Source organism: Drosophila yakuba, chromosome 3L, assembly GCF_016746365.2.
Source record: "Drosophila yakuba strain Tai18E2 chromosome 3L, Prin_Dyak_Tai18E2_2.1, whole genome shotgun sequence".
NCBI classification, from domain to species: Eukaryota; Metazoa; Arthropoda; class Insecta; order Diptera; family Drosophilidae; genus Drosophila; species Drosophila yakuba.
In genome coordinates, this window is record NC_052529.2 from 11,761,847 (window position 1) to 11,788,866 (window position 27,020).

Here is a 27,020-nt window from a genome sequence, read left to right on the forward strand (position 1 = left end):
GGATTACTCGTTTTTGCGATCACAAATCATGAAATTGCAGCAAAACGCAACAAAGTCGTGAAACCAGTGAATAATCAGTTTTGTGTGCAAGGAAACTACAACTTTGCATTCTAAAATGCACTTATTCAGACCAAGATGCAACAAATTGTGACAGCTAAGGAAGTATTACAAAACCGAATTTAGTCAATTTACAATAAATAAATAAATTAAAGGTATGTTGTATAATATGCATTTTGTTTTTAAATAATTGTTACAACTTTTTTCATTTTTCTATACAAAGCAGTAAATGCTATGTGTAGTTTATTGATAAGGCTATTGAATGCCACTCTAGTAAAAATAAATTAATCTTGAAACTATTTCCCTGGCGAGTTCAAGAGAGAAATGCAGATTATAGAATAGGTCGACAGAAATGAATGTTTACTGATTTTAAGCTAGTGACGTCGGAATTTTTAATATGTAATCATCATGCTTCAAATCTCGTTTCTTGTTTTTTTTTATATGAATATATTCTTTTTTTCGGGTCAGTATCACAAATTCAAAGTAAATAACTCGGTGGTAGACGGGAAAAACCAAATTATCAGCCGCCAAAGTTGGAAATGATTCATTCGTTCCATGAATAAATTGGGTTCATTTTCTGGGAATTTCCGGCGGATTACAAACCTTGCGGAGGCGACGGGAGCAGGAAAAAATCCACCTGCCTGCTTGATATGGAAATGGGAATTCGCGCTTGACAAGACAACGCATCAAAAATAGTGCCCCAAATCGTGGGTTTATATTCGCCAGGCACACGCACTCGTTGAGACAGAGACAAGTGTCAATAGAAGGACATGGACGTGGGGAATGGAGTGCGGAATGGAGGATGGAGAATAGAGAAGGACGTGGAACCCAAACATGTCAGGCTAACAACTTGTAACTTGTGTATCTATGAGATACATTTACATTTCCCATAACAACTAGCGACGTTTATGCGAGGCTCGTTTGGTATTCAGCTTCTGCTTCTGTGCCTGTTTTTCCAACTCTCACTGCCACTTTCCCCATTTTTCACACACAAAGAGTGATATATATATATTTTGGCTGTCTATGTGGACGATTGGAACTTGGTTTGCCCATTAACAAAAAGATTGCGACCATAAGGTTTCGATTGAACAACAATCGTTCAAACGTACATTTTTATACTTTTCAGCGTACGCATGTTGGTTATTTTTTTACAAACACTCAAGCATCGCAGTTCCAGTTTTAAAAGTCCTTCTCTACTAGGACTGGGACAAGTCACAAATTTCATGTTTATTGACAGCTCATGGCTCTTGTCATGGCTTTCATTCTGCTCATTTGGCGTGCCAACGATTTATATCGATTTTTTGGGCTATTTCACATACACATGTGGAAAGTTATGCTCACATAACGGTTAGCGTTTGTTTATGACATTCATTTGATGATTGCTGATTTTTCAAATTGCCTCGTTTAGGTTCAATGGGGGAAATTGCATTTGCTCAAAGTTGCGTATGAGTGATTCGAACATTACGCATACGCACTGTATGATTGCATGCTCTTAATTATTTATACTTATTATGTAGTATTTAATAGTTTATTTTATTGCTTTGGCACTTGCTTTAAAAACTTTGCATTAAATAAATAAAATTTGAAAATATTCTCTTTACCAGACGTGCGAAGTGATTATTTAAATCGTGTTAGGCTGATAAAAATCAAACTTAAATCAATAATTTAAGCCGACCCGTCGGCTGCAGAGCCAATTGCAACCCAATCAAGCGAACTGCAACAAAGCTGCTTAAAGTGTAAGTTCAGTTGGCTGTCAATGGCAGTGGATGTAGATGGCAGTCATTATGCCAATTACTCGGAAGTGGAGCAGGGGGACGAGGAGCGGGGAATTTGCAATGAAATTTCGCTGTGGCAACAAAACTTTTACGAGTGTATTAAATAAGGCAGCAGGACCTGCAGGATGAAAGCATTCTCGTACAGCTTAATCGAAACATTCCAAAGTCGCTTTTCAGTTTCTCTGGAAATTTAATATTCGAAATGGTTTCTTCAGAAAGGAAGCGCAGTAAATACCTCATTGTTCGGATACTTTGTCTTGAACACGATTTCCACGTCTATGAACACTTTGTTCAATTTCGAATTGTTTATTTAAAATTATTTGAGGCATAATAAGAGGGGTTTGAATTATTGTAAAATGCTGACCGTCTGTCGTTCGCATAAAAAAACGGACAGAAAATTAATGAAACATTCCTGGAATTTCTATTTGCTTTCACAACAATTTCATTATACTTTCAGCATCTGCTTTACTCAGCATGAACTTTGGATGACAAACTCAGTTTTAGCTGAAGGAAATTTAATGAACTTTTCTGCAAATCCTTTAATGCTAGTAAGTTTAAGTTTTCCCCCACTAAAGATTGTAGCCAAATCTGCCAGGATAAAATAAATCTTACCCAATTTCCCAGGCTGCAGGGAACTGAGGCTTAACCGCTTTGGGGTTTAAGTGGCCTGCCAATTACCGGCAAACTTTGAGGCCAAACAATGAGTGCGTAAATGAGCAGGGAACGATGGTCTTGGGTTGGGGGTCAGAGGTCACCACTCGCGAATCGCGAGCTGAGCCCCCTCGCATAGGCAAATAATGTGCGGAACGTGCAGGCCTCATTAGGCTCCCCCACTCCCCACTCCCCCCTCATTACTGTCGCCATGGAAATCGGGAAGGAAGTGGGCGGAAAGTGAAGAGTGGGTGGGTGGCATGAACTGCCGCGATTTGAGATGAGGTTGCGCAATGGCAGATTGGCTCTCCTTCAAGTTTGCGGTATTGAGGAGTCAAGGGGTAGCAAAAATTCAAGATACTGGAAGAATTAAAGCTGGCGGATTTTAAGAGGCAAAAGAGGATTTTCTAGCATGAAAATTTCATATGCTCTTAATAAAGTAAACTCTAGAGAAGACTCCATGATTATTGATGCACTGGGTAAATACTTAATTGTTGTTTTTTATATACACCAGAGAAGGTATTCTTCAAACCTAAGACTGCTCATATTACTTTACATATCAATAATTGGAGCTAAAGAGTTATAAGTAAAGCATTTCACTTACTAGTGCTAGGTATATTTGTGTCTATCTTAATGTTCATAAGCTCGGCTGATGTATTTCCTTTGAATGTTTTTATTTCTGCTGTCTTGCTGTTACCATAAATTGTGCACTAATTTATGCAAACGATACGAAACAAATTTGCCAGAAAGCTGAGGAAAACAATTTGAAAGCGTGCCACAACAAAATCAGCGAAAACAAGATGATAGCTGTATCTTTGCAATTCTTTTGGCAGACTGACAAAACCCACTGCAGTCGAACGATTTCAATCAGAAATAATTTTGTATCTTTACTTGCGACAAGGTTTGTTTGTTAAACCGCTAATTGGGAATACTGTGCTTGGGATAATAAAAATATTTAAAAACACTTAAGATTGAGTGTCTTGCTTTGAACACATACAAATAAGGAATTTATCTTCTTTGATTTCCTTAAAAGTTATTTAAGCAGTCCACAAAAAGAGTAGTTTTTTGTTGACTGTAGCTTATTTACAATTTGAAATAATTTGTGAAATTTTGTTTACCACTTCAGCATGCTTGAGTAACTAATTTTCTTAAACTGAATTGACCTACAGAGACAACTCCTTTGAAGTGACTGCATTAAAAATGCATTAAAATCGCTCAGTTGGATTGTCGGCTAATGGTCCCCGTGTGCTGGATCCTTCCATAAGCCCCTGTGCTCTGTCTGCGAGAGTAGTTTTTCCCGCTTTTCCCACATTTTCCAGCATTTTCCACGCACTACATTTGCCGCGGACCACCGTGTGTGTGTGTGAATTTGATTGGCAGTGAGCCGTGGAGCTTCTAGGGTTCTTCTCCCTTGTGACTTGGCTCACATCTTTTGCCGGCATTTTGAAAAGCGCATGAAAAAAAGAAGAAAATTGTTAACCCAGTTTCGTGCCCTGTTGTCTGTCGCCTACTTTTCCGCTCTGCTTCTCGAGCATTTCCACTGAAAACTTTAATGACGTCAATTACTCCTGCCCCGTTGAAGTTAAATTGCTTCAGTTCGACTTAAGGATTGCCTCTTAATTGCTGGGAATTCGTGCAGCAGTTGGGTTTTGCTTCGCTTTGTCTTATTTATTATTTGATAGCTAATTGGAGTTTGATTTTACTAAACAACGAATTTCAACTGCTATTATTATTTTGCACATTTTCTCACTTTAATTGTCATGGACAAATTAGAAAACAAAACATAATATTCATAAACGTAGTCGAGTAATATTAAATGAGTTGAATTAAATACTAAAATGAAAAGTTTTTTCTTTTCTAAAGCCTTTCAATTGGAAGCCTGCATTTGGGTTAGAAAATGCCATGAATTTGTAGGCGCTTTTCCTTTTCCACCCATATATCAAAAGTGAAATGTCTGGCCTGTGCCAAAATTAGCAAGTAGCTTGTCCTGTCCCAGTTTGACTTTGCTGCGTATAATTTCGCCTGACACTTTCCCCATTCCTGTAGTCCGGTGAAAGTGCACAAAGTCTGTGGACTGGGGAACAGATGCCACTTTCTCTGCAGGATGGTGGGCTAATCCCGCCCTGCACTACTCGTATATATAATGGCCGGTATAAATAGAGACTTGGAAGCAAAGTTGTCGGCAGAATGACAACATCATCAACATGAAAATCAGCAGCTTGATGAGAGAGAAAGAGATGCGATGGCCACCACTGGGAGTAATGTAAGTGTGTGGGCTTTAAGGTAATTTTCCCTCTTCCTTTTGCGTGATTTTCCGGCTTGCGTCATTGCGTGCAACTATTTCCCATTTCCCACGTAATTCCGAGTGCGTGTGGCAGTTTCAGCTGACATCAAATGCAATTAAAATTGAATTCCACTCAAAACCCACGCACACAAAGGCCTTTCAAAGGGCTTTCCACAACCCTTTTTTGCCGTCCAACTTTCTGCATGTGGCAGCCCCTCAAATCGCATTACATAAGCCAACAATTATGTTCCTTGTGCCCTGGCCCTCAACTTTGAACTTGCATGTTTGCATTCAAGTTGATGTTATGTGCGTATATACTGTACACTCTGTACACTCTCTGTGCGGCATGGAAATTCCGGGAAAATCTTTGAGCAGCTGAGTGCAAAACAAAAGTGTCCTTGCCCTCCATCTCAGTCTATCCGACATATTGTGTGTTTCAAAGCAATGCATGTGCATTTTGTATTTATATTTCATTTGGTTCTCGGCCCTGCTTTTGGCAGTTTTATAAGTTATTTATTTTCCCAGCAAGTGCCATTAAATTGCGAGTGTAAGCTGCTTACTACAAGGGCTTTGGCTTTTTAAAATATTTTAGTTCAATAAAAAATTGGAAAGATTTCCAGCTGATACTTAATTTCCCTTTCTAGTTAATGAGCTGCACTTAATTAACTTAGATTGAAGGGAATGCACTTTCCATGTTGCATCCACTGCACTTCAGGTATTCCCAAAATCGCGCTAGTTTGTGCGAATTACGTTAAGTTCATGGTCACTGTCGTCGGCTGACAATTGATCGACAATTTGGCCAAATACCCAGCGTGGGGGGAAGAATGCGTGTGGGGGGAACGACGGCATTGCCCCCAAAGAGCTTTTACAAAAATAAAGTTAATTAAAAATTGTTTAGCGCGAGGGAATGAGAGCGAGCAGAGAAACACAGGAGCAACATCGCAACATCGAGTGCCCTGAAAATGCAAATGTAATTAAATAAACACGACACCCGACGGACGCCCATCAGCTTGGGTGGCTCTGGGTCCCCATCGCGACTAGGATTAGATGGATGAAGGAAGGAAGGAAGACCGGGGGGATACGGAATTCCTAAAGCAACGAGCCCCCCAAAAAAGGAGGAGCTTTATCAATTTTAGGGTCTCGAGCGGACAGCTGGCGGTAGAAGATGAATTCGATGCCTCGGCGAGCAGGAATTTTGTCGTTGCCAAAGGCACAGAGGGTAAGAAAGTACGGCCACGGTAAATAAAGAAATTCCCCCAACCAACCATACACACTAACAAGTTCAACATTTGGTCATTGAGGTGTTCTTATTATGAAATTTGCCATTTTCTACTTGACTTTTTGGGTGCTAGCATCTAGAACTAAAATGTTGGCTAGAGATTCACACTAATTATAATTGGTAGGGCAAATATGTTTATTAAAATATATACATTATTAATATATAAACATTTACCTATTGAAGCAGATTGAGTGGCTGCAGCCCACTGTAGCTGCATCGTGAGCACTTAAACAGCGGTAGACAAACAGATTGAGTGGCAATTTCACTCTAAAATTGGGGATGGCCAAAGAAACCAAGGGGGTGCATGGGAAGCTGCCTCTGGCGTGGTGCAGTTTGTGGTTAAATTGATGGACATGTCGCTTTTGCGTCGACAACTGCAATTGTTCAGGCGGGAAACGAACCGCAGCCACTTCATTAGCAGTGTAGCCAGCATTTCAGCCAAGACGCCAACATACAGAGCCTTGGCAATCAAATAGCTTCTGCTCCAAAGGCGTCTTGAGTGGGGGTCAGAAATATATATGTATATCAGAACTAAAACATAGGGAGACTTAAAGGAAAGCTTATGCTTTCGCTCGAATTTTAAATTATATTTATGTGGAACAAGAAAAAAGTTTAGAATGTATGTACATTTCAACTTGTTGGTCCTTTAGTAGTAAATATTTAATGTGCATAAATAGCCCATCAATGCATAAACTATATTCGTTAATTATTCACATAGAACATTTGCCTTTTGAATGGGCGCACCCCTGTTTTATTCACCAGCTGTGAGTGCTATTCACATTGAGCGAAAAGCTTCGGGACTCAGGTACATGAATTTGATTTGTCGCCCAACACGAGATTTGTAGTTGCCTCAATTCATTATTTCTTTGCGGGATCTGCTAAATGAAAGGCGGCATTTCTGTTGACACTCTTAATTAATGGGAGATTAACTTTTTCATTGTTTCGCTTACATTTCGCCACTCGCAATTCGCATTCGCCACTCGCAATTCGCAATCGTATTCGCAGTGTTCGCTTGCTCACGTGCAAACTCATAAATCACGCATACGCCCGGTTGAACGACCTCGTCGCCAATTAACGGCGCGGCCAACAAGGGCGTCCTGTCAATGTGTCAGCCAGTCATTCAGTCACTCAGTCAGCCAGTCAGCTAGTCGCGTTTCCGGTTCCGCCTGCGGAACGGATTGCGTGCCAAATGATGTGTCACCTCACATTCAAATCCCGAAGTAGCAACTAAAGCCACATGTCCTGAGCCAAAAAACCGCACCGTTCACGGAGAGAAAAAGCTGATAAATTGGACAGCTGGTCAAACATATTTATTTGGGTTTTTTAAAAACCATTTCCCAAGTATTAGTTTAAACTATTTATTTGTATCGAAGTAGTAACTTTAAGGCTAATATAGCAGCTCTTAAAAGTTGAAAATTTATATTCTTCTAATATTTTCAAGCATTTAATATTAAATTCCTATATTTAAATAAACAATTTTTCCGATTTTTCGCCAGTGCTGACATGGGCCATAAAAATTGAGTTGGCCGAGTGCCAACATGGCCAAGAGACCTTCGCTGTCTCCAGTGAGCGGAGCCATCACTATCACTGCGAGCCAGAACCTGGAGCCTGGCCCAATTCAATTAGATGCCAAATGTAATTAGCTAAATGGCTTCTCGATGTTGTGATAAGCACCCACCGGCACTTGCTCCCGTTTACTCCCCTGTCACAGCAGTCACTTTTCATGGCCTGAGGAAGCGGACGACTTGTGCTGGGAGTTGTTATTAAAAGTTTTGCCACCGCAGGGGCCAGAGTTCAGCATCAGGCAGCTGGAAACTGGAAACTGAATACGGAATGCGGAAAACTGAAAACTGTTAACTGTGAACGGGCTTAGCCAACTTCTGCCAACGGTTTACAACTGCAGAAGGTTGCGCTTTAAGTGCGAGTTCTAAACTTAAGCAAACTTTGGATGCCACATTGCGTCAGTGGGGCAATAAAGCTGGATTACCAAGCTGCACTACACAAATATTCGAGAATTTCAATGAAACCTTAAGCAGCAGCGCTTAAATGTTAGATGATATATATAATCAGATATGGAAGTTTTAACCACTGGAACAAACTGCTTAAAGTGAAACAAGCCTTAAAATTTAACTGCAAAGTGCAGAAAATGCAAAAGGAATTAATTATGCTCACCGATTAATGCGGAAATAAATAAATGATTAAAACGCCCATTGCGGATTGAGTGTTAAAGGGTTTTCGAGGCCACTGATGGGTCATTAATTAAACATGCATTTCCGGAATGCGGTCACTTCAATAAAATCGTAAAATAAATAATTGGCATTTTGTGCTTTTCCGTTTTTCTGATTTTTATTTATACTTGCTGGGCAAACAGTTTATAATTGGGCTGCAATTTATACAAAATGCCGCCATTAAATATGGCGCCTATTTGCCTTTGTCCTAACGATTTCTAAGCCACGCCCACCTCCAGCAACGCCCTAAGCAAACACAAATACAAACAGCAACACAGACAGACAGACAGACACATAGACAGACACGCAGACACAGACGAAACGAAGCCAATCTTTGGTTTACGGGGCGGATGTGTAATATGCTTTGCCTACTTTTGTTACTGGCTTTTGGGCCTTTGATGCGCCCTCATCCATCAAAATGTTTGCAGACACACAAAATATGCTCAGCACAGCGCTTGTTTGCTTGTGTTTTAATATTTTATAAATATTGCGATTTCCCTAAGCTGTTAAACTCGTAGTTGGGCTGTTTATTTATCAACTCTTTAAGCAAGAAGCTTATGTTTATTACTTTATTACTTTTTATTATTATTTATTTATTTTTTAATTTTTACTGTAAATACTATATATTTACATACAATTTTCTAGGTTCCCCTGCAACTTTTTTCCAGGTGCATCTGTGCAAATCAGTGTCAGTGGCATTACACCAGCATATCCTCCTCAGAGGAAAACTTGGGACTGCCGCCGCATCTCGATGATCAGTGAACTGCAATAATTCGATTTCGATGCGCAGCTCTGCAGCCAGAAATCTGGCTGGTTAACTGCTGAAGCCGTAGGAGTAGGAAAATGCTGCGGAAAACCGGAGGGCGGGAAAATCCAGTCGAGGCAGCCTGTCTACCTGAGGCGCCTGCATCAACCTGCAGCTTAATTTGTGACGCAATGCATGACGAGTTGGAGGAAAAGGCTGCCTGCGTCTTTGTTGATTGCGGAAGAGCAGGGGAGTGGATGGTTGGCAAAGAAAATGACGTGCCATGAAATTGATTGCAAAGTTTTTGCCCCCCAAAGAGGCAGCTCCTTTAGCGAGCTGAAGAGCCTGGGACTCCTGGAACTCGGGACTCAGGTGGGCGTCGTCAAAGGTCAAAGCGGTGTGCATAGGCAAAACCATTCCAGCGACCTCCCATCTCCACCCTCCGACCCTTAACCCTGCTGAAGTGGGCGGGGTTTATGTTTGCCACTACTGTCGATCGCATATTAAATGAGCTTACCTTCGGGCGCCTGAAAGAGCCCCTGAGCACGCCTTCAAATTGCTCAGCTGCGAGGCAATGTGCACGTCAATTAAAGTGGTTTACGGCCAAGTTTATCCGGGGATGTGTTCCAGGAAAGTGGCGCCTTGGGCTTGGCTAAAATCCAACTTTATGGCACATCACATGTTCAAACGTGGCTTGTTATTACAAGAGAAGATTAGCTACTATAACAGTGCTATCTGTAAGCCCAACTAATAAAAGGTGTGAATTTCACGCTTTTAAAAAACAAAAACCACAGATATATAAAATATAATCTGCATAACTTTTCTTTGCTTGCCCGATTTGGGCCCAGTTTAGGCAATTTTTATCATAATTTTTCCTAAGCTGCCGCAAAATCATTTGGTTATAAAACTTTTCACGTTTTTTATTTGCAGTTGCTGCGGTGATGCTAAAAAAGAGGAAATCTTGGGGGTTTTGGGGGCTGGACCCTGCCAATTTGCGAGTGACAAGGGTTCTTTGGCGACGTTACGTCAAAAGGATGTAAAAATAGCTGCTTACTCTGTTGGCCAGGAAACGGAAGCGCACAAAAAGTGTCCCACAAAAAGTTTCAATTAGTTGAGTGCAATGTTTAGACAAGCTGACGAGGGCCCACAGATACCCTATTTTTTCAGAGGCAGTACAATTCCATGTGGAATAGGAGGACTCCCTAGCCTGCTGCAATATGATTCCAATTCGCATTTCCCTTACAACTCGGTCTCCATTCGGCACACTCCCGGTGGATATCCTGAACAGGACACTATCAGCACGGCTGGCAGGAGCAGCACTACATGTGGCCACTCGTTCATCCTCATTTCTGGATTAAATATTATTACGGATGGAGATGGTATATAGAAGTGCACTACCTTGATTTTGTGGCGGAACGAAAGCCTTTCGATTTTCCAAGCAAACGAAAACGACAAATAATTTTACGGGTTTTATTTTCGAGTAACTACGTTATAGGAAGCAATGAAGGGCTTTGTTTTGGGTGAGTTATAAGAGTAAAAAATTAACAGAGTTTTATAATATTATAAAGCACTTTCTTTGGGATTTATGTAAGACTGTAAGTATCTTCAAAGTAAAGTATATCCCAATAAAGGAGCACACACGAGAATTCAGCGAAAATGCCCCAATCCCTCTTGACATTTTTTACGAAATTTTTGTCTGTGCAATTTGTGGAACAAATTGCGGATTGGATCCGCCCACCCCACGTTCGTTTCACATGTTATTTGATTAATTGGCAGGGAGGGGGAAGGGGAAGAGTGTCGCTTACCGATATTAACGATGCCATGGTTGGTTAGTTCCCAGCAGGACTGCAGTCGCAGGATGCTGAGGCTGTGGCTCTGTTTGGGCGAGAAGTAGCCGAGTGCCGCATCCGTGACGTGGTAAGCCTGTTGGGAGCGGGAGGAGATTCAATTAATTCGATACGAGGCCACGGGCAACATGGCACGGTGCATGGTGCTAGAGAAGGAGGAGGAGCAGCTAGAGAAGCTCTGGCAGATCCTCCATCAATCTGGACTTGCCTGCAGCGAGAACTCGTAGAGGGAGGGCAGGAGCTGGGCCACCGCGCCCACCGCCTCGTCCGCGATGTTGATGCAGTCCGCCAGGGACAGGGACACGATGCGGGGCGTTAGACACGCCCACAGACCCGCCTCGGTCACCTCGTTGCAGCCAGCCAGCTCCAGTTCAAACAAACTCTGCAATTGAGGGGATTGGGTGTTACAAACGACAGCAAGGACACTTTGCGCACAGGATTTCATTAAAAATATCAGCAAATATACTCTAATATGTGTATTAAATGAATAAAGGCATCACAGACTTACTTTATGGAATTCATCTTAACGTGCTAGTAAATTTGACTAAAGGTACTTAAGTATTAGTTAGGAATAACTCAGTAAAATATAATTTTTGCTTTCCTTCAAATGCAAATCTAAATAAATGAAAAGAAATGAGGTCAGGCTAATAAACACATATTGATATTAATTTACATGTAGCACAACTTGAAAAACAAATGTTTTCTTTTAAAAAAATACAAAAACTTGCAAACGTGATAAAACTGAAAATTCTTGAAACAAAATGTAATACACCTTGAAAATATTAATAAAGAACTTTTATTTTACCAGAGATGTATTGTTATTCTTGGCAGTGAACTTGATATACACCAAAAATATTGAGCAATATTACTTGAGGAATTCGCGACTTTTCTGTATATTCCGCGAGTCTAAAATTTCGTATATTCGTCTCTAAGGGTGACTGTTCTGTCATCAAACCGTCAAATGTTTTTATGATCTGCCATCCGATAATTTCTAAAATACTTTTGGACATTTCACGGCGTTCATAAACGTTGACACTTGGCGAGCAGAAAAAAAAGGCCAATCGTTGGCGAGTGAAAAGCAGCAAAACAAAAATACCTCAGCGCATATATTTTTACATAAAACACCTATATATATATAAATTATGGAAAACTTGGGCCTCAGGTGGGTTGACTTGTTAAGTATCTGCTAAAGAACATTTCATATTGCCACATCATTAAACGCCACTTTTAATTCACCTTGACATCCACGAGAATCGCGGCCAATGAAAATGTGCGTTTTTGTAAACAAAATGGAAGAGCAATCAATATAAAGTTTTTTTTTAAACTAATCAATGTGCTTAATTAAACGCCTGTGCACGAGGAATGCCCCAAAGCTAGAAAACTAATTGCATTTTTGCATTTACCCCATAAATCATGCGATGAACCGTAGACAAAACAAGGAAAATTGCACTTTGAAAAACTCGCGATGCTTTGGATTTGTGTGCGTGGAATGCGGGAAATTCGAATGGAAAAACAGAGCAGAGTGAGTCAAACAAATTACAGCTGGCACCTGGTGGGGTGCAACGGGAATCCATTAAAAATAAAATTAAATTGCAGTACTGCCAACTTTTGATGGCGAAATTTACGAGTCAACAAACTGGGCAACTTTTCTCCTAGTCGAATTCACACTCTTTTTTTCCATGCGTTCTACGCGCAATTTAAGTTCCCATAACAGGATTAACTTTGACCTTTTCAAGAGCAAAACAATGTCGTGGAAATAAAAGCGGGAAAAACACATAACATCTCGATGGAGGCGACCCCATTCGAGTGGCAGACTTTGTGTCGGGATTCAGGCGCCATTGCCGTTGGATCCCTCGAATCCAACCCATTTTCCTCGACACATTTCCCTCCCTCTGAACAACCGGAAACACGGAAACAATGGCGATAAACAGCAAATGCAGCCGGAAGCACAATATATAGAAAGAATAAAAAAAAAGGAAAATCCCAAGGATGGTCACACACAAAACGCATTAAGCCAGAAATTTTCTCACTACCGCGACTGAACAACAATTATTTCTGTATTGTTGACGCAAAACTGGAGAAATAACAAAAAATAACAAAACGTAAACAGCTAAAACAGCAAGACAGCAATTTAATCGGAATCCCTAATGCGAATCCCCGTGAGTTGGACTAATAAATCATTTACTTTCGCAGCGAGAACAGCAAATAAAATTCAGGAAAAAAGGTTATGAAGCAACATCAAAGAAATTCCATCTAGCTGTGAGGATTTGGTTACAGACTTCTGATTTACACAACTTCTTATCATACTGAGATATCCTATTAGCCGCTCAAAGTCCTATTCCTAATCTTAATCTGATGTTCAAATTAGTGCGCAGAAACATTGCATAAGTAAAGGGCAGGGATTCAACTCATTAGCGAATTAAAAGGTCTAATTAGGGATGTGTTGAGTATACATGGCCAGTAATTGGATTCTGTACATCGGTTAACTTGGCCAGCAATCAGCAAAGGAAGCCCGACAACAAGGAAGCCAAGCCTTTTGGCATGACTTCATTATGGATGGTAAATGCTCGCTTGTTGTTTAGATTTTTCCAGCCATTTCGCCAACCATTTTCCGTACTTCATTTTTATGGACAATTGTGAAACTTTTTTCCCCTCTGGCTTGTTTATACTCGTACCGAACAGCACAATTCACGTAGCCGTAGCCATGGGAAAAGTTTTTTCGGTGCCATGTGTTCGTCGGAGGAGGAGGAGGATTCCAAAATCGATAGGAAAAGTCAACCACGCAAAGGAGAGTTCCACATGGAAATGCTAATGGAAGCACATACACATGTCAGGATGTGTGACTATTTGGCCGGAAAAAGTTTTCCCGTGTTTTTGCCTTCGGTTTCTGAGGTTTTCGTCGAAACGATGACAATTTGTGAGTGGTCAAGCACAGGGAACAATTTATTCGTTTTGCCCAAATTCGACTTTCAAATTGGGAATTTTCCAGCTTACAAAGAAAATAATGTATTAAATTATGAGAAGCAGCGAAGTATATCTGCTTTTATTAGCTGCTTTTTCTCATAAATAAATTAATTCTGTTTAATTTTATTTCCCTCAAAAGAGAGCTGCACTTTAAGTAAATTAATGAAATATTAAACTGCAACTGCAGGTAAACAGGAATTAGCATTTAAATAGCCAGAGGTGACAGAGCGTAGCATAAGTTTATGGGTCAATGGGGTTGGGTTCAACGAGCTCCGTTCCGGACCCACTTAAAGATCCCCCCCCTTCCAGAAGTCTGGAGTAGCAACTTTGGAGCGGCAATGCGGAAATCGCACATACACGAGTATATACTATAGTTGTGCTCGCCCGAGGCGACTGCAGTGCATTTGGCATTAAATATGTATGGGAATGCAGGAAAGTCGCCGCATTTCCGCCGCTTATTCAGCAGCAGCAGTAACTAGCATTAATTTCAGCGCGTTGCATGTTCGCCTGACTTTTCCGGGAAAGTCCGTTTAAGAAGTGTAGAAGGGGGAAAACTCCATATGGCCACTAGCCTTACATACACTTTACGCAGAGTCCCCAAGGTCGAATTCCTGAGCCCATTGCGGTTGATCCGCTCGCATCATGGCCAAATCCAACTTGTCCCCAGTGTGTCATTGTTGTTGACATTGCCAGCGACAACAATTTGCAATCAAACCATTTGTGGGCGCTTCCTGGGCACACACACACTCATACACCCACACACACAGCCAGCAACTCGCACACATCTGCAAAGTTTAGACCCTGGCAATGGAACTAGGCTCATAAACATGACATGCACTCGCAGTGGATTAATTCTGACATCAGCACTCCGAGTGACGTATGCACAGCAGGGTGGACCTTATTGGTCGCGATTTAACCCTAAGGCATTGCAACTCACTCTTTTCTGGAAGACAGACCAAGGAGCTCAGAAGGAAGTTACTCATACGCAGTGTTGGCTCCTTCTCATTAACAAAGAGTCTATTTGGCATGCGCTTGAAATCAAAGTTCCAGTTTTCACTGTAACCAAATAACAATAGATGAAGGAGATGATCTAATTGCGCTTATGTTGTTTGCTTGATTATTCATTGTTAGTAAGCAAATTATGTATGAACATGCCATGGAGTTTCATACTGTTATAGTTCAACAATTATCTTTGATAGATAAACATTGTAAATTACAAATATAACTACTAATTGATGCAGTACAAATATTTGCCCATGTGACAGAGGGTCACCCTAACAATCGAGCAGGCTGAAAATCAAAGGGACTGAATGTTGGGAATAGTGGAGAAGTGATGCAGTCAACTCAATGGGTGTGTGACTGACTGAGCTGACAGGACCGCAAATTCATGTAGAACGCTCCTTCATAAAGGACTTGGCCACAGCCAGTTCACCAACGTTATCCACTTTACTGTGTGGATGCATATGTGTGTGTGTCTGTTTGTTTCTGGGTATTTGTATTTGTGTTTTCTCAAATCCCAGTGTGTGTGTGACTCTGTGTTTGTGTGGGCCATTTCCGGTGACCCATGCTGGGCCCCTGGTGGATTAGGTTCCCAGATTGCTCGGGATTGGTCCATGAAATGAATGGATTAGTTTGCCCAGGGCTCCCCCCCCCCCCCCCCAAAACAGTTGGCCATCAATTAAGCTCCCCACTTGTACGTCCAAATTCGATTGGGGTTCCTCGGGATTATTGAGGCAGTCCGGCAAACCGAAGGAGATGAACTCGTAGTAAAGAGAAAACTAGTGGAATAACCAAGGATAAAATGACGGGTTATTAAGAGTGAGTGGTGTGAATGGGATTGCTATGGAAAGAATACCAATCACGGTAAATAAAATACCATAAATATTATATATATAAATATATTGGATTTTGTATTTGTTATATTTCGCTCATGTTGCATGACCGCTTTATAAAGTTTCAGAATAAATACAAAGATTTCCGTTAACGCCTTTTTGCTTTTATTCTAATAAAATATGGAATTTTTTCCTGCAAGCAAGCACAACTCATAATTGATTCACCTGGCGGAGCGTAGAAATTATGAATGCACAGTGAGTGTATTCGATTGAGCTACTCGCACATTTCGCACAAATTAGCGCAACTAAATAGCAGGCTAAATTAAATGAAATTTATGACGGAGCTTTGATGTGATTTGCATCTGAAATTGATCGCATCAATTCATTATGTGCCGGCAGTCGAGACGAGTGACAAAAGTGGAGGGTTTTTGGCCAAAAATTCGCCAGTCGCGTTGCGATGACACACTTTTCAGCTGTGACACGTTTCATTTCTCTGGCGCGCGGCACAAGTCCCGAAATAAAACGAAAATAGTTTTCATTTCAGCGCACAGATACGGATTCGGATTCGGATTCGTCTTCGTGTGCGAATCTCATTTTATTTCGGATGTGGTGGCTGCTGGTGGCCCAAAGCGGGACTGACCACTGTCAACTTGCCGCTGGCCAAAAACTCGAAACGCCCACGGCTGCAAAGTTCGCTCATTCTCAGACATTTTCCGGACCCATCTCTCCACAAAAAAGCAAAAACCAAATCAAGTCGGATGTGGGGGCCAAATGAAAGCCGTTCAGAGTGGCCCAGCTGAGCCCCAAAAAGCAGAAAGAAATGCTGCAGAGCTGGGAGCCAGTCGAGTTGCCCTGGGCTGCCCTTTGGGGCCAGATTTCCGGACATGGCCTTCTGCCCGTGGGCCAAGTTGTCTTGCATTTTAAACAAACGACAGGCCATTATTCCAGCTTATGTGCAGATGGGATTTTTGTTTACACATCTACGAGCATAAGTAGTTTGCACTTGTATCTCAAGGGCGCAAAGATACGACAGTCATTTCAGTCGCCAAACATTTTTATCAGCGACACATCTTAATGAGTCTTCTGGCTTGCGTTGAATAACCATTTAAGGATGTGTCCGTGAATCATTAGTAACCGATAGCAATTCAACATCAAAGTAAGTAATTGAATACAGAATGTGCGCAAATTGTATCTAATTGTATTATGTGCATAATGAAAGCAAGAATGTCAGAGCCCTTTTATTGATTTTATTAATTAGAGATTTTAAATAAACGAACGCATTCATTCGGAAATTGAAAAATAGTTGAGTAATTAAATAATAATTAGTGACATATAAACTAAAACGGAAAAGAAGAACGTGGAACATAAAAAACATTTATATTTTTAAATAATATATTATATATATGTAATATAGGAAACCTTTTAATTAATGTTAGAAGTTCGCAAAAATGTATAGTAAATAAATCGAAAAGTTTATGTTATGATTATAAAGATTCCAGCTCACCTGCAGGTGGTCGAGCAGCGTCTCCAGTCCCCGGTCGCTGATGGAGGAGCAGCGCAGGCTGAGCGAGTGGACGTGCTTGGAGGCGAGCGGGAAGGAGTGGACCACATCCAGGGCGTCCTCGTCGGAGGCGCCGACCAGACCCAGGGCGTGGAATCCACGACGGATGAGCGAGTTGTAGAGCTTGCCGCGATCGCAGCCTGGCATTTGGCGCAGCTCGCGGCACTGCAGTGTGGGCAGCAGGCCGCTCCAGTAGCGCGGACTGCGGTACAGTGTGTCCCGCCACTTGACGCACACCTGGGCGAGGATGCGTCGCTCGTAGGGGGAGAAGTACTGGAAGAAGCGGCTGAGAAAGCGATCGTCGAGCATCAGCTGCTCGATGCTGTGAATGGGCGGCGGGTGGAGCTGGTGTTGCATGATCAGCGGCGATGCTGTGCTGATGCCCATGCTGCCATACGGATGGTGCAGGTGAGGATTGGGCAGCTGTTTGCGCAACTGCAGCGGTGTGCCGCCGGCGCTGGCCGCCGCCTTCTGGGCGGCCACCATGCCCATGGTGCTGAAGGTGGGCGAACCCGGGTTCACACCGCCGCCCGGTATGGTTATGTTCATCTGCTTGGCAATGGACTTCACTGTGGGCGTGGGCGGTGCACCCAGTGGCATGCCAGTGGGCGGGGCCGGACCCACCATCACATGGTGGTTGGAGTTGATCAGCGTGGAGGCCTGCAGCTGGAGATGTTGCTGCTGCGACTGTTGCAGCTGCAGATGCTGTTGCTGTTGCTGCTGTTGTTGCTGCTGCAGGAGGTGGTGTGTGGAGTTCTGCACCTGCGACTGGCCACCTGGCATTGGGATGCCTCCGGGACTGGGACTACTGCCCCGCGACGGCTTGTCCGGCGTCTGTGGAGGATTGGCGTTGCTGGCGGGCGAAGTGGCAGCGGTGGCAGCCGCTGAAGTGCTGTTGCTATTGGAGCTATTCGATCCTGAGTTAGAATTTGAGTTGCCGCCGCCGCACAGGGCGTTCGTTACGCGCTCCATCACCGACGTCTTGCCGCTGGACGCCGCCGGTGTGGGCGTGGCACCTGTCGGGGATGCAGATTCAGCACCAGCACCACCGGAAGTGCTGCTGTGATGGTGCTTGGAGCGCAGGCCCAGGCCATTGATCCGCTTGGACAGCTCCGCGGATGCTCGCTCGACCACGCCCTGAGCGGAGATCGATGACATCGTGTGCTGGAACAGATTCACCTTGCCTCCCTGGGTAACGAAGCCGTGTGGAAAAGTGTGGTCCTGCGGCCTCTCTCCTTCGTTTTTCAATCGCTTGTGGTGTTGGCTTTGCTTATCCTTTACATCCCGTTGGTCCTGTGTGTTGCTAACCCTTTTCAGCCGGCAATTAGCGAGTTTCACCTGCAACGAAGCCACACGAAACACAATGGGGTTAATTGGCTGGTTTCCGGTGGCAAAGGTGGCTGCGAAAAGCAGCAGAGCTATTTCTGAAGGCATAGCCTTGTAAGTAATACTGAAAGTCTGCTCAGAAACTACTGAACCTGGTTTTCAGTACTATGCAACATTATGGTTAACTGTGCACTATATTGTTTGGTTTTAAAGGAATTCTGGACAATGTTTTGCCTTTTATTAGCTTGGGAAGCATTTAAAAACCAACTCAACCATTTGAAGTCATTTCCGCAAAGAACCACTGCAATTACACGATTGGTGGGAAGTTGCCAACTGTGGTTTGTCACTCCCTGTCAATAGTTTGCTCGAGACTTGCCCCATGTGGAAAGCGCGGCACTTTCGCGTGCCTCCGCACAACATGACCAAATAAAATTGGAGAAATGGAGGCCACAACCGGACAGATTTATGGCACACTTTCGTTGGGTTGGCGTGCAGGCCGTAACCTCCGACCTCGATTCTACCTCGATTTTGCGACTTGTTGTGGCTGCAGAAAGTTCGCCGATAAGGCAAACAATATTCCAACTGCAAACTAACTAAGCCAAGGTAATCCGCCACCAGGTGCAATGCCTTTTGCGTTGCGATTACGGACCGGAAGTGCCAGGTCCCGCGACTTGGAGGATCCACCAATGGATTGTGGTCAGCATAGGGGTAACTTTTTGGGGATGTATCTCTCTTTTATATTTAAGCAAAAAAGATATATAGCAACATATTTAACTAAATATAATTTCCAGTCTCCCAGCTGAAAGTAATTGTTGGACAAAAGAGACAAATCACATTAATCTCCGCATCGATTTGGAAATCGATAGCCCCTTGCTCGCATCCTCGAAAGCATAAATAAAAACTTAAATGGCCAATTAAGCGAGGACATCGTTAAAGCTTTTCTTTGAGTTCGCCCTATCGAGAGGACACGTTGTCCTTTTGTGAAGAGCACAAATTTAATTGCCATAAATGCGCGGATTCGGCAGAGCTCAGTTCCGAATGAGGACCCTAAGCCTCAAGGTGAGCCTCCTCCGCCGAGGAGCGCTTATCGCTGGTCCGCCTGGCTGCATCGACATCCTTCAGCCTTCGGTCTTCATCCTTCGACGTCATCCTTGCCATTTGAGGAGGGCTCTGGCCCAATCTTCGCAATCGTTTCTGCCTTTCCGTTTGGACGTGCGCCCAAACAAAAGACAGTCATCTCACCGCCCACGGGGGCGTGGCAGAGACATTGACTGAGCTTTCTCTGTCATTTCCGGTCGGTTTAAATGCCGAATGCTACTCTAAACTCGGATGGGAGCTTTAACTTGCTGAACAAACTTTCATTGGCATTTAAATTTAAGGAAATTAGCTAAAGGATTTATGTGATATATGGTATATAAACTATAGTATAGAATTTGATTCAATTTTGAAATGCTTTCCCTTGTTAATTATCAGCAGACAGCCTAGAATAACTTTTTGTTTGCATACCTAATGATTTATTTTACTTTTTAAGAGTATCCCCTTTTTTGTTTCAAGTGAACGCCCATTTCGAATGTGTCTGGTTTTTATTGTTGAGATTTGATTGTGCGACAAATGCAAATACAAATTTGCTGCTCGGCACACTCGAAAGTTGGCATTACCCAAGCAGGCTTCCTCGGTCCTTCCGTCTGCCACAAGTTACACAATCCTCCTTGACTTTGGAGCCAAAGGAGCCGTCGAGCAGGAAAAAAAGGGAAATGGAACTGGGAGGTTCTGGCATATTCTCAATTGTGTTACTCGGAGTGGAAGTGAGTGGCCCGGTTGGGTGAAAATTGGCCAGATAATTTTACAAATCACTGTATATGTGCCTACAGCCCACACTTTACTGCTGCTGACTTGGTTAATTCAAGCCAGATTTTGAGGCAGCTGCAATTTAAGGGCATATGGTGTAATTTGCTTTAAATGATGAAAAGGTTTACAGGATAATTTGCTCTAAATGATGAGAAGGTTTACAGGATTCACGCGTCATTTATCGCAGTTAAAAGACACATATCTTATGTCTGTCGAAAGGATTTCTTATTGCCTTTATTATTCCGACTGCATCTAGCCCTTCGGTAAAACAATAAACAGTTTACCTGCCCTTCGTTGTGCCCAAATTGCTTAAATTAACCGAGCTTTCAAGAGCATTTTGGCGCACAGCTGCAGACCCACAGCTTTGCCCTGCCCTAAAATCCTTAATTACAAGCTAAGTAATTTGATTAATATTCCGGAAAGTGCATTTTGCCACACAGAGCCCCGCCCACCGCTCACCGCCCACTGCGACCTGAAACAACATTTTGGAGAAACTTTGCCTGTTTTGGGCGAGCGAAGAGCTAAAGTGTTGCATACTGTGAGGCGCACTTGCAGCAGGAAGGAAACTTTATTTAAACTTTGAAAGCAGAAAGCATTTCAAAGTAAATAACAATTGCGTTTAAGCACAAAGTTATTGATTTTATTTTGTGATAATTATTTTAAATATATTAAAAATAAAAAATATATATTAAGGCAAAGATATTGGCTTCGTAATTCCTAGTTAATTCCTATTTAATCCCTATCCCTACTGAAAATATAATAAAATCTGTTTCCCTTTTTTTTAAGGCACTCCAATTTTTCCCCTTGTGTAGTAGTTAATGTGGCTCTTTTTTCCAGAGTGTGCTCAAGTGTTTGGGGGTGGTGCTGCCTGCCTGCCTGCCAGTGTATTTCATTTTTGTGCGCCCTCCGCTTCGTGCGCATTTTCCGCAGCTTGGCTCCATGTCTATTTTTGGAGTTGGTTTGAGTTCGAGTTCGAGTTCGCGTGCTTATTGGATTTTCCACCAGTCGCCAGCCGCCCGCCTCAGGCCACGCCCCCTGTGTGCCTGAGCCTGCTCCACATTGCCACAATGCACCGCCTTTGCCCGGATCCGGGGCTCCAGGGTCCGGGTGGAGAGCCCGTATCCGTAAGCCTGCGTGCTGCCTGGGCAGCAGTATCGATTTTCGCCCCGCTGTTTTCCCTGCGCTCTCTCCATTCGGCGCTCAAAAAGCAAAACAAAGCACGGCGACTGAAGGGAAATAGTAACCCACCCGAATAGCGAATGTCAATATTTTTCCACCGCATCCCGCATTCCGCTCAAGTTCAGTGTTGTTCTTCCCATCAGCTGGGAAATCGTGAAAATGTGTAACAAGAATGGAGCGAACAAAACACGGGGACTGCAAAAATGTTGCACGTACTTACATACATATGTACATATGTACCTATATGTTTGTTTGGGGGCTAAAGTTCTTCGGAGTAATTGTGGCAGCAATGGACGGACCCTGGGGATTTAATGGGACAACCATTAAATAATTACGACAATGTTGTTTCGTAATTGTGCGCTTTCTATTTCGACTAAGGTTTTCCCTACGTTCTTGGAAAAAGTTGCCACTATCGTGCAGTAACACTCGTCTATAATATATATTTCTCAACCAAGGTTTCAAAAGTGCTTATCCCAACATACAACATTTTTAAATAAAACTTATTATACAAATTATTATACAAAAGCAGATTTTTTTCATTATTACAATTGTTTGATTTTAATATTTCTAAAATTATTTGCAATTTATCAATAGAGTATTTAAACAGGAATATTTTAGAATATATCAAAATGTGTTGCTCATGAACTAACTCTGCCTGCAATATGCCACGTACATAGATTCCAACTGCTTTAGATTGCAAATGAATTATGCCGAAAGCATCGGCAAATGCCTTTCCACTTGGCACTCCGTTGCCATGCAAATTGCACTAGCTTATCCCAATCACCCAGGTCATCTCAATCCCAATCCCAATCCCAATCTCCAACCCAATTCGAATCCGAATCCGAGTCCCAGCCACGACTGGATTCCCCACAACTTGTATCCGTGCCGTACGTCAGTGTTCGTTTCTGGGTCACAGTGCAACTTTGACCTGATTTGTGGAGTAGGCCGTCTATATACACATCGTGTATATCGAGTATATGCACTATATAGCATACAAAACCATGCCGTGATAGTGCATAGGTTTTCCAGATACCGAGCGTTATGCAAAGGAGTTCACAAAGCGAATCACAACGCCAATCAATGAGCTCAATGAAGCGCTGCTGGGAGGACGCGCCAGGATGTCTAAGACCATTATAGCGATTATGCCGATGGGCGGCGTTCAGTGGGTGGTATGACATCACAGACGAGTGGGCGGTGGGTGGTAGGCAAGGGGGTGGCGCCACCCCTTGGGGGCGGTTAGCGACCGGCTCTCTATCTTTCGGGGGTGAGCCGCGCAAGGGGGTGAAACTGGCCAACAACCGTTCACGTGCAGCCAACAAACATGATGCACTGAATCCAGTCATGGTATCTTATATTTTCTACGTTTTTTATTTAAACACAACTTTGGTGGAAATCAGTAAGATGGCTTAGAACACCAACCTTCTCCTTGCTTGATTCTTTATGTAATGCTAGAACTCTGCGTCTCACACAATATAAAAATCAATTTGGCAAAAGTTGCGGCGCCGCGTTTTCCCAATTTTTCCTTTGTGTTTTTATCGTGGCTTTTCCTTTTGGGTGCCGTATTCGCAGCGGAAGAAACACCACAGAAACACCGAAAGAAAACACACGCGAACGGAAAAACGAAAGCCGCAAGAAAGTCCGCCGTCTCGCAGACAGCGAAGGAAACTGCAGTAAAACGTTGGAAAAACAAAAAACACAACTATTTGATTTGCACGCTCTTGTCGCCTGTGATTGTTGTGGCCGCCGTTGGAAAATTGTCGAGCGGAAAAGCGAGGAAAACGAGCGTTAGCGCGCACGACTCAAAATTCAAACTGCAGGCGGATGCCACCAGCGAAAGTGGGAAAGCCTGTTTCTGTTTTCCCCGCAATCAAAGAGAGAGAGAGAGAGAGAGCCTGCGCACTGACGCCTGCTCTCTCGCTCGCACGCGGAAAAGCTTTTCCCATGGACGTAGTGCTTTAGGGGTCCCATTGCCTCTCATTCGGAAAAGCGTCCCAGCACTTTGGCCCTACTCCCCTGTCTGCGTGTCCACTTCTCTCGCAGAGTCTGCGCCCTGCCCTCCACTGCAAGGTAAACAAGCTCAGGTGGAGTTTCCGCGGAGTAGTTTCCCACCCTCCCAGCGACTGGGCTTTTCCGAGCCATTTTTTTTTAACTCAGGCAACTCTTCAGGCTGGACGCCGTGGGTGTTCACGTGCTGCAGCTGACAGTGTAAGCAGTTTAACACGTTTCATGTAAATGATGTCAATATATTTATCATTTAACGATTTAATATATAAATTATATAATATTAAAATGTTTAATAAACAGTTAAGAAATCTCGTTTAAAAGAGATTCGATGTGCATTAAAAGCAACAAATGTACATTTTAAAATTTGAATTTGAGAGCACAACGAAATCCAAACATATTGCAGAAATAAAATCACAAATTTAGATGCTTACATTAAAACACTTTTAAAAATAAGATTGATACTTTCTGAAAATTTTTTATTTGTTTATTACTTTTCTCTAAATCCATCGGAGAAAGAATCTTTTGAACAGCATTTTAAGTTAAGCACGAGTTATCTTTTAAAAATATAATTTTTTTCGAAATTCATTCAACGTGTGCCATAAATTTAGCTATATTCTGTCTGTTGAATTGCCATTTGTAAACATGAAGCAGCTGACTTGGACTTCGCATTGTGCGCCCAATTATATCCATGACATTCAGCGGGACAACAGAAGTGTGTTGGCTGCCAAATAAACACGCAAGGGGACGTCTGCACCCCCGACCTCTGACCTCGTCAAAAAGGCCACCCCCGCGTCTGCTTTGCCTGTGTGGAGCTACGGATTCTTCGTGTGGGCGAGCCCCGTTCCGGGGGATTACAGCGGAATGCACTCGAACGCAAGGCGAAGTTCGCATTAAAAAATAGACGACCCTAGACAGCGGAGCATGAAATATTAAGCACTTCGGTCGGATAAACAAAGGCGGCGAGAGGACGACTTGTTGGATTATTTTCACTCACTTCTGCGGTCAAAAACAAAAACATTTCCAAGCAAACAGCGCTCATATAAAGCCAATGCACAAACATGGAATAGTAGTGCTCACAAATTTGACGGATTTAGTAAAGTGGTTATAAAATGCTTATAAAGGGGCACCTGGTTTCTAAAAATAAGAACTTTAAATGTATGGAACCAATTCAAAAAAATGTTATGACAGTATATAGTGACAGAAGTAAGTTCTGCTCTTAATGCTGAAAACCTAAATAAATGTACTTGAACCATATTTTATAAATTTTTTTCACCGCCAAGTTTTCAAAATGAATTTAACAAAAGTTTGGTGTGGCAATGCCCCAAGTTTAAATTGCGCGCTCTGAAAATGGGTTTGAGAAACGACTACCTTTCTAGCGAAGTTTTCCACCTACTGCTGAGGTTTATTTAGTGCTTTCTACATTGCGTTGGTAATTTTCGAAGCAATTAACTTGGCCACATTGATGCACAAAAGGGAATTTGGCGGTGGAAATTTTATTTTTGCCGTGCAAAAACTTAACAAATAGGGTCAAACAGGGAGCAGATGACTGCCGGTAGACCCATGAAGATCCACAGACCCACGGCCTGCATTGAATAACCAAAAAGTGCTCTGCTGCCGGAGCTCCGGTTTCGGGAGACTGGTAAGTGGCGTGGGAGCAGCCGAAACAAAAGGTGAAATCATTTAATATATGTAAATACTGGCCATCCTGCAGATAAACACACAATGTCGTCGACATCGGCGGCGGCATCGAACGCAGCGCCAGCGAAAACGGAGGTGCGGTACGTGACCGAGGTGCCCAGCAGCCTGAAGCAACTGGCACGCCTCGTGGTCCGTGGATTCTACTCGCTGGAGGATGCCCTCATCATCGACATGCTGGTGCGGAATCCCTGCATGAAGGAGGACGACATCGGGGAGCTGTTGCGCTTCGAGAAGAAGCAGCTGAGGGCCCGGATCACCACGCTGCGCACCGACAAGTTCATCCAGATCCGACTGAAAATGGAAACTGGGCCGGATGGCAAGGCCCAGAAGGTCAATTACTACTTCATCAACTACAAGACGTTTGTGAACGTGGTCAAGTACAAGCTGGATCTTATGCGCAAGCGCATGGAGACGGAGGAGCGGGATGCCACCAGCAGAGCAAGTTTCAAGTGCTCCACGTGTTCCAAGACATTCACGGATCTCGAAGCGGACCAGCTGTTTGACATGGCCACCCTGGAGTTCCGGTGCACCTTCTGCGGCAGTTCCGTGGAGGAGGACAGCGCCGCCATGCCCAAAAAAGACTCGCGCCTCTTGCTGGCCCACTTCAACGAGCAGCTGCAGCCGCTCTACGACCTGCTCAGGGAGGTGGAGGGCATCAAGCTGGCGCCCGAGGTGCTCGAACCGGAGCCCGTGGACATCGACACCATTCGTGGACTGAACAAACCCAACGCCGTGCGACCGGATGGCATGGCGTGGTCGGGTGAGGCGACGAGAAACCAGGGCTTCGCGGTGGAGGAGACCCGCGTGGACGTCACCATTGGCGGCGACGACACATCAGATGCTGTGGTGGAGCGCAAGTCGCGTCCCATTTGGATGACAGAGAGCACTGTGATAACCGACACGGATGCTGCCGATGGCGCGGCCGATGCGGTGCAGACGGCAAGCGGATCGGGGCATCGCAACCGCAAGGAAAACGAGGACATCATGTCCGTGCTGTTGCAGCACGAAAAGCAGCCGGGCCAGAAGGAGCCGCACATGAAGGGCCTCCGCGTGGGCTCGTCGAACGCCAACTCCAGCGATTCCAGCGACGACGAAAAGGACATTGACAACGCCAAGATTCGTAAGAAACACAATCTATTTCTAAATCTCATCTTTTAAACGTTCTAATTTACGTTTTTGTCCTTACAGCTGATGTCGATTTTGACAATTATATTAACTCGGATTCGGCGGAGGAGGACGACGATGTGCCCACTGTGCTGGTAGCTGGACGACCGCATCCGCTTGACCAACTGGACGACAACCTGATAGCGCAGATGACGCCGCAGGAGAAGGAGAACTACATACACGTGTACCAGCAGCACTACAGCCATATATTCGAATGAGGGCGCCAGCAATTAGCGACGATTTCCACGTTTTCCACGAGTTCCCCATCTCACGCATAGAGTCATTGTAAATTTAAGTTACCCACTAGTTCGAGCGAATGTGTACAAATGAAATGCGTATATAAATGTGCATAAACAAATGAAATGCGTATATAAATGTGCATAAACCAATGAAGTTATGATTATGGGGAGTATTTAATGCTAAACATGGCAAACTTACAATGTTGTGCAATAAAATTTATAGAAGCCATTATGCACGGGGATTCTGTGATTATCTGTAATGAGGTGTCAAATGATTTGAATACATTTGCATACCTGAAATTAACTAATAACTTAAATAACCATAAATCTTCATACTTT

General features: G+C 43.3%; 2 protein-coding genes and 1 long non-coding RNA gene across 3 annotated transcripts in view; 2 read left to right on the plus strand and 1 right to left on the minus strand.

Moving 5' to 3' along the window:
- LOC6533754 (F-box/LRR-repeat protein 16) overlaps positions 1-23,383 on the minus strand; it is a 30,709-nt gene extending 7,326 nt beyond the window's left edge. The window contains exons 1-4 of the mRNA XM_002094423.3: positions 22,996-23,383; positions 17,167-18,561; positions 11,075-11,248; positions 10,825-10,942 (exon numbers count right to left, since the gene is read on the minus strand). Coding sequence (XP_002094459.3) covers positions 10,825-10,942; positions 11,075-11,248; positions 17,167-18,381 — 1,507 coding nt within the window. The 5' untranslated portion in view covers positions 18,382-18,561; positions 22,996-23,383. The remainder of the gene's footprint in view (positions 1-10,824; positions 10,943-11,074; positions 11,249-17,166; positions 18,562-22,995) is intronic.
- LOC120321411 lies at positions 1,553-11,675 on the plus strand. Its single transcript, XR_005561018.1, has 2 exons — positions 1,553-9,776; positions 9,950-11,675. It is a non-coding gene; the product is annotated as an uncharacterized LOC120321411 (long non-coding RNA).
- A 1,646-nt stretch (positions 23,384-25,029) lies between the features above and the next one.
- On the plus strand, positions 25,030-26,800 carry LOC6533757 (general transcription factor IIE subunit 1). The gene is made up of 3 exons (XM_002094425.4): positions 25,030-25,219; positions 25,292-26,398; positions 26,467-26,800. Exons 2-3 carry the CDS (start codon positions 25,303-25,305, stop codon positions 26,658-26,660), a joined length of 1,290 nt encoding a protein of 429 aa, XP_002094461.1. The 5' UTR covers positions 25,030-25,219; positions 25,292-25,302; the 3' UTR covers positions 26,661-26,800.
- The last annotated feature ends 220 nt before the right edge of the window (positions 26,801-27,020 follow it).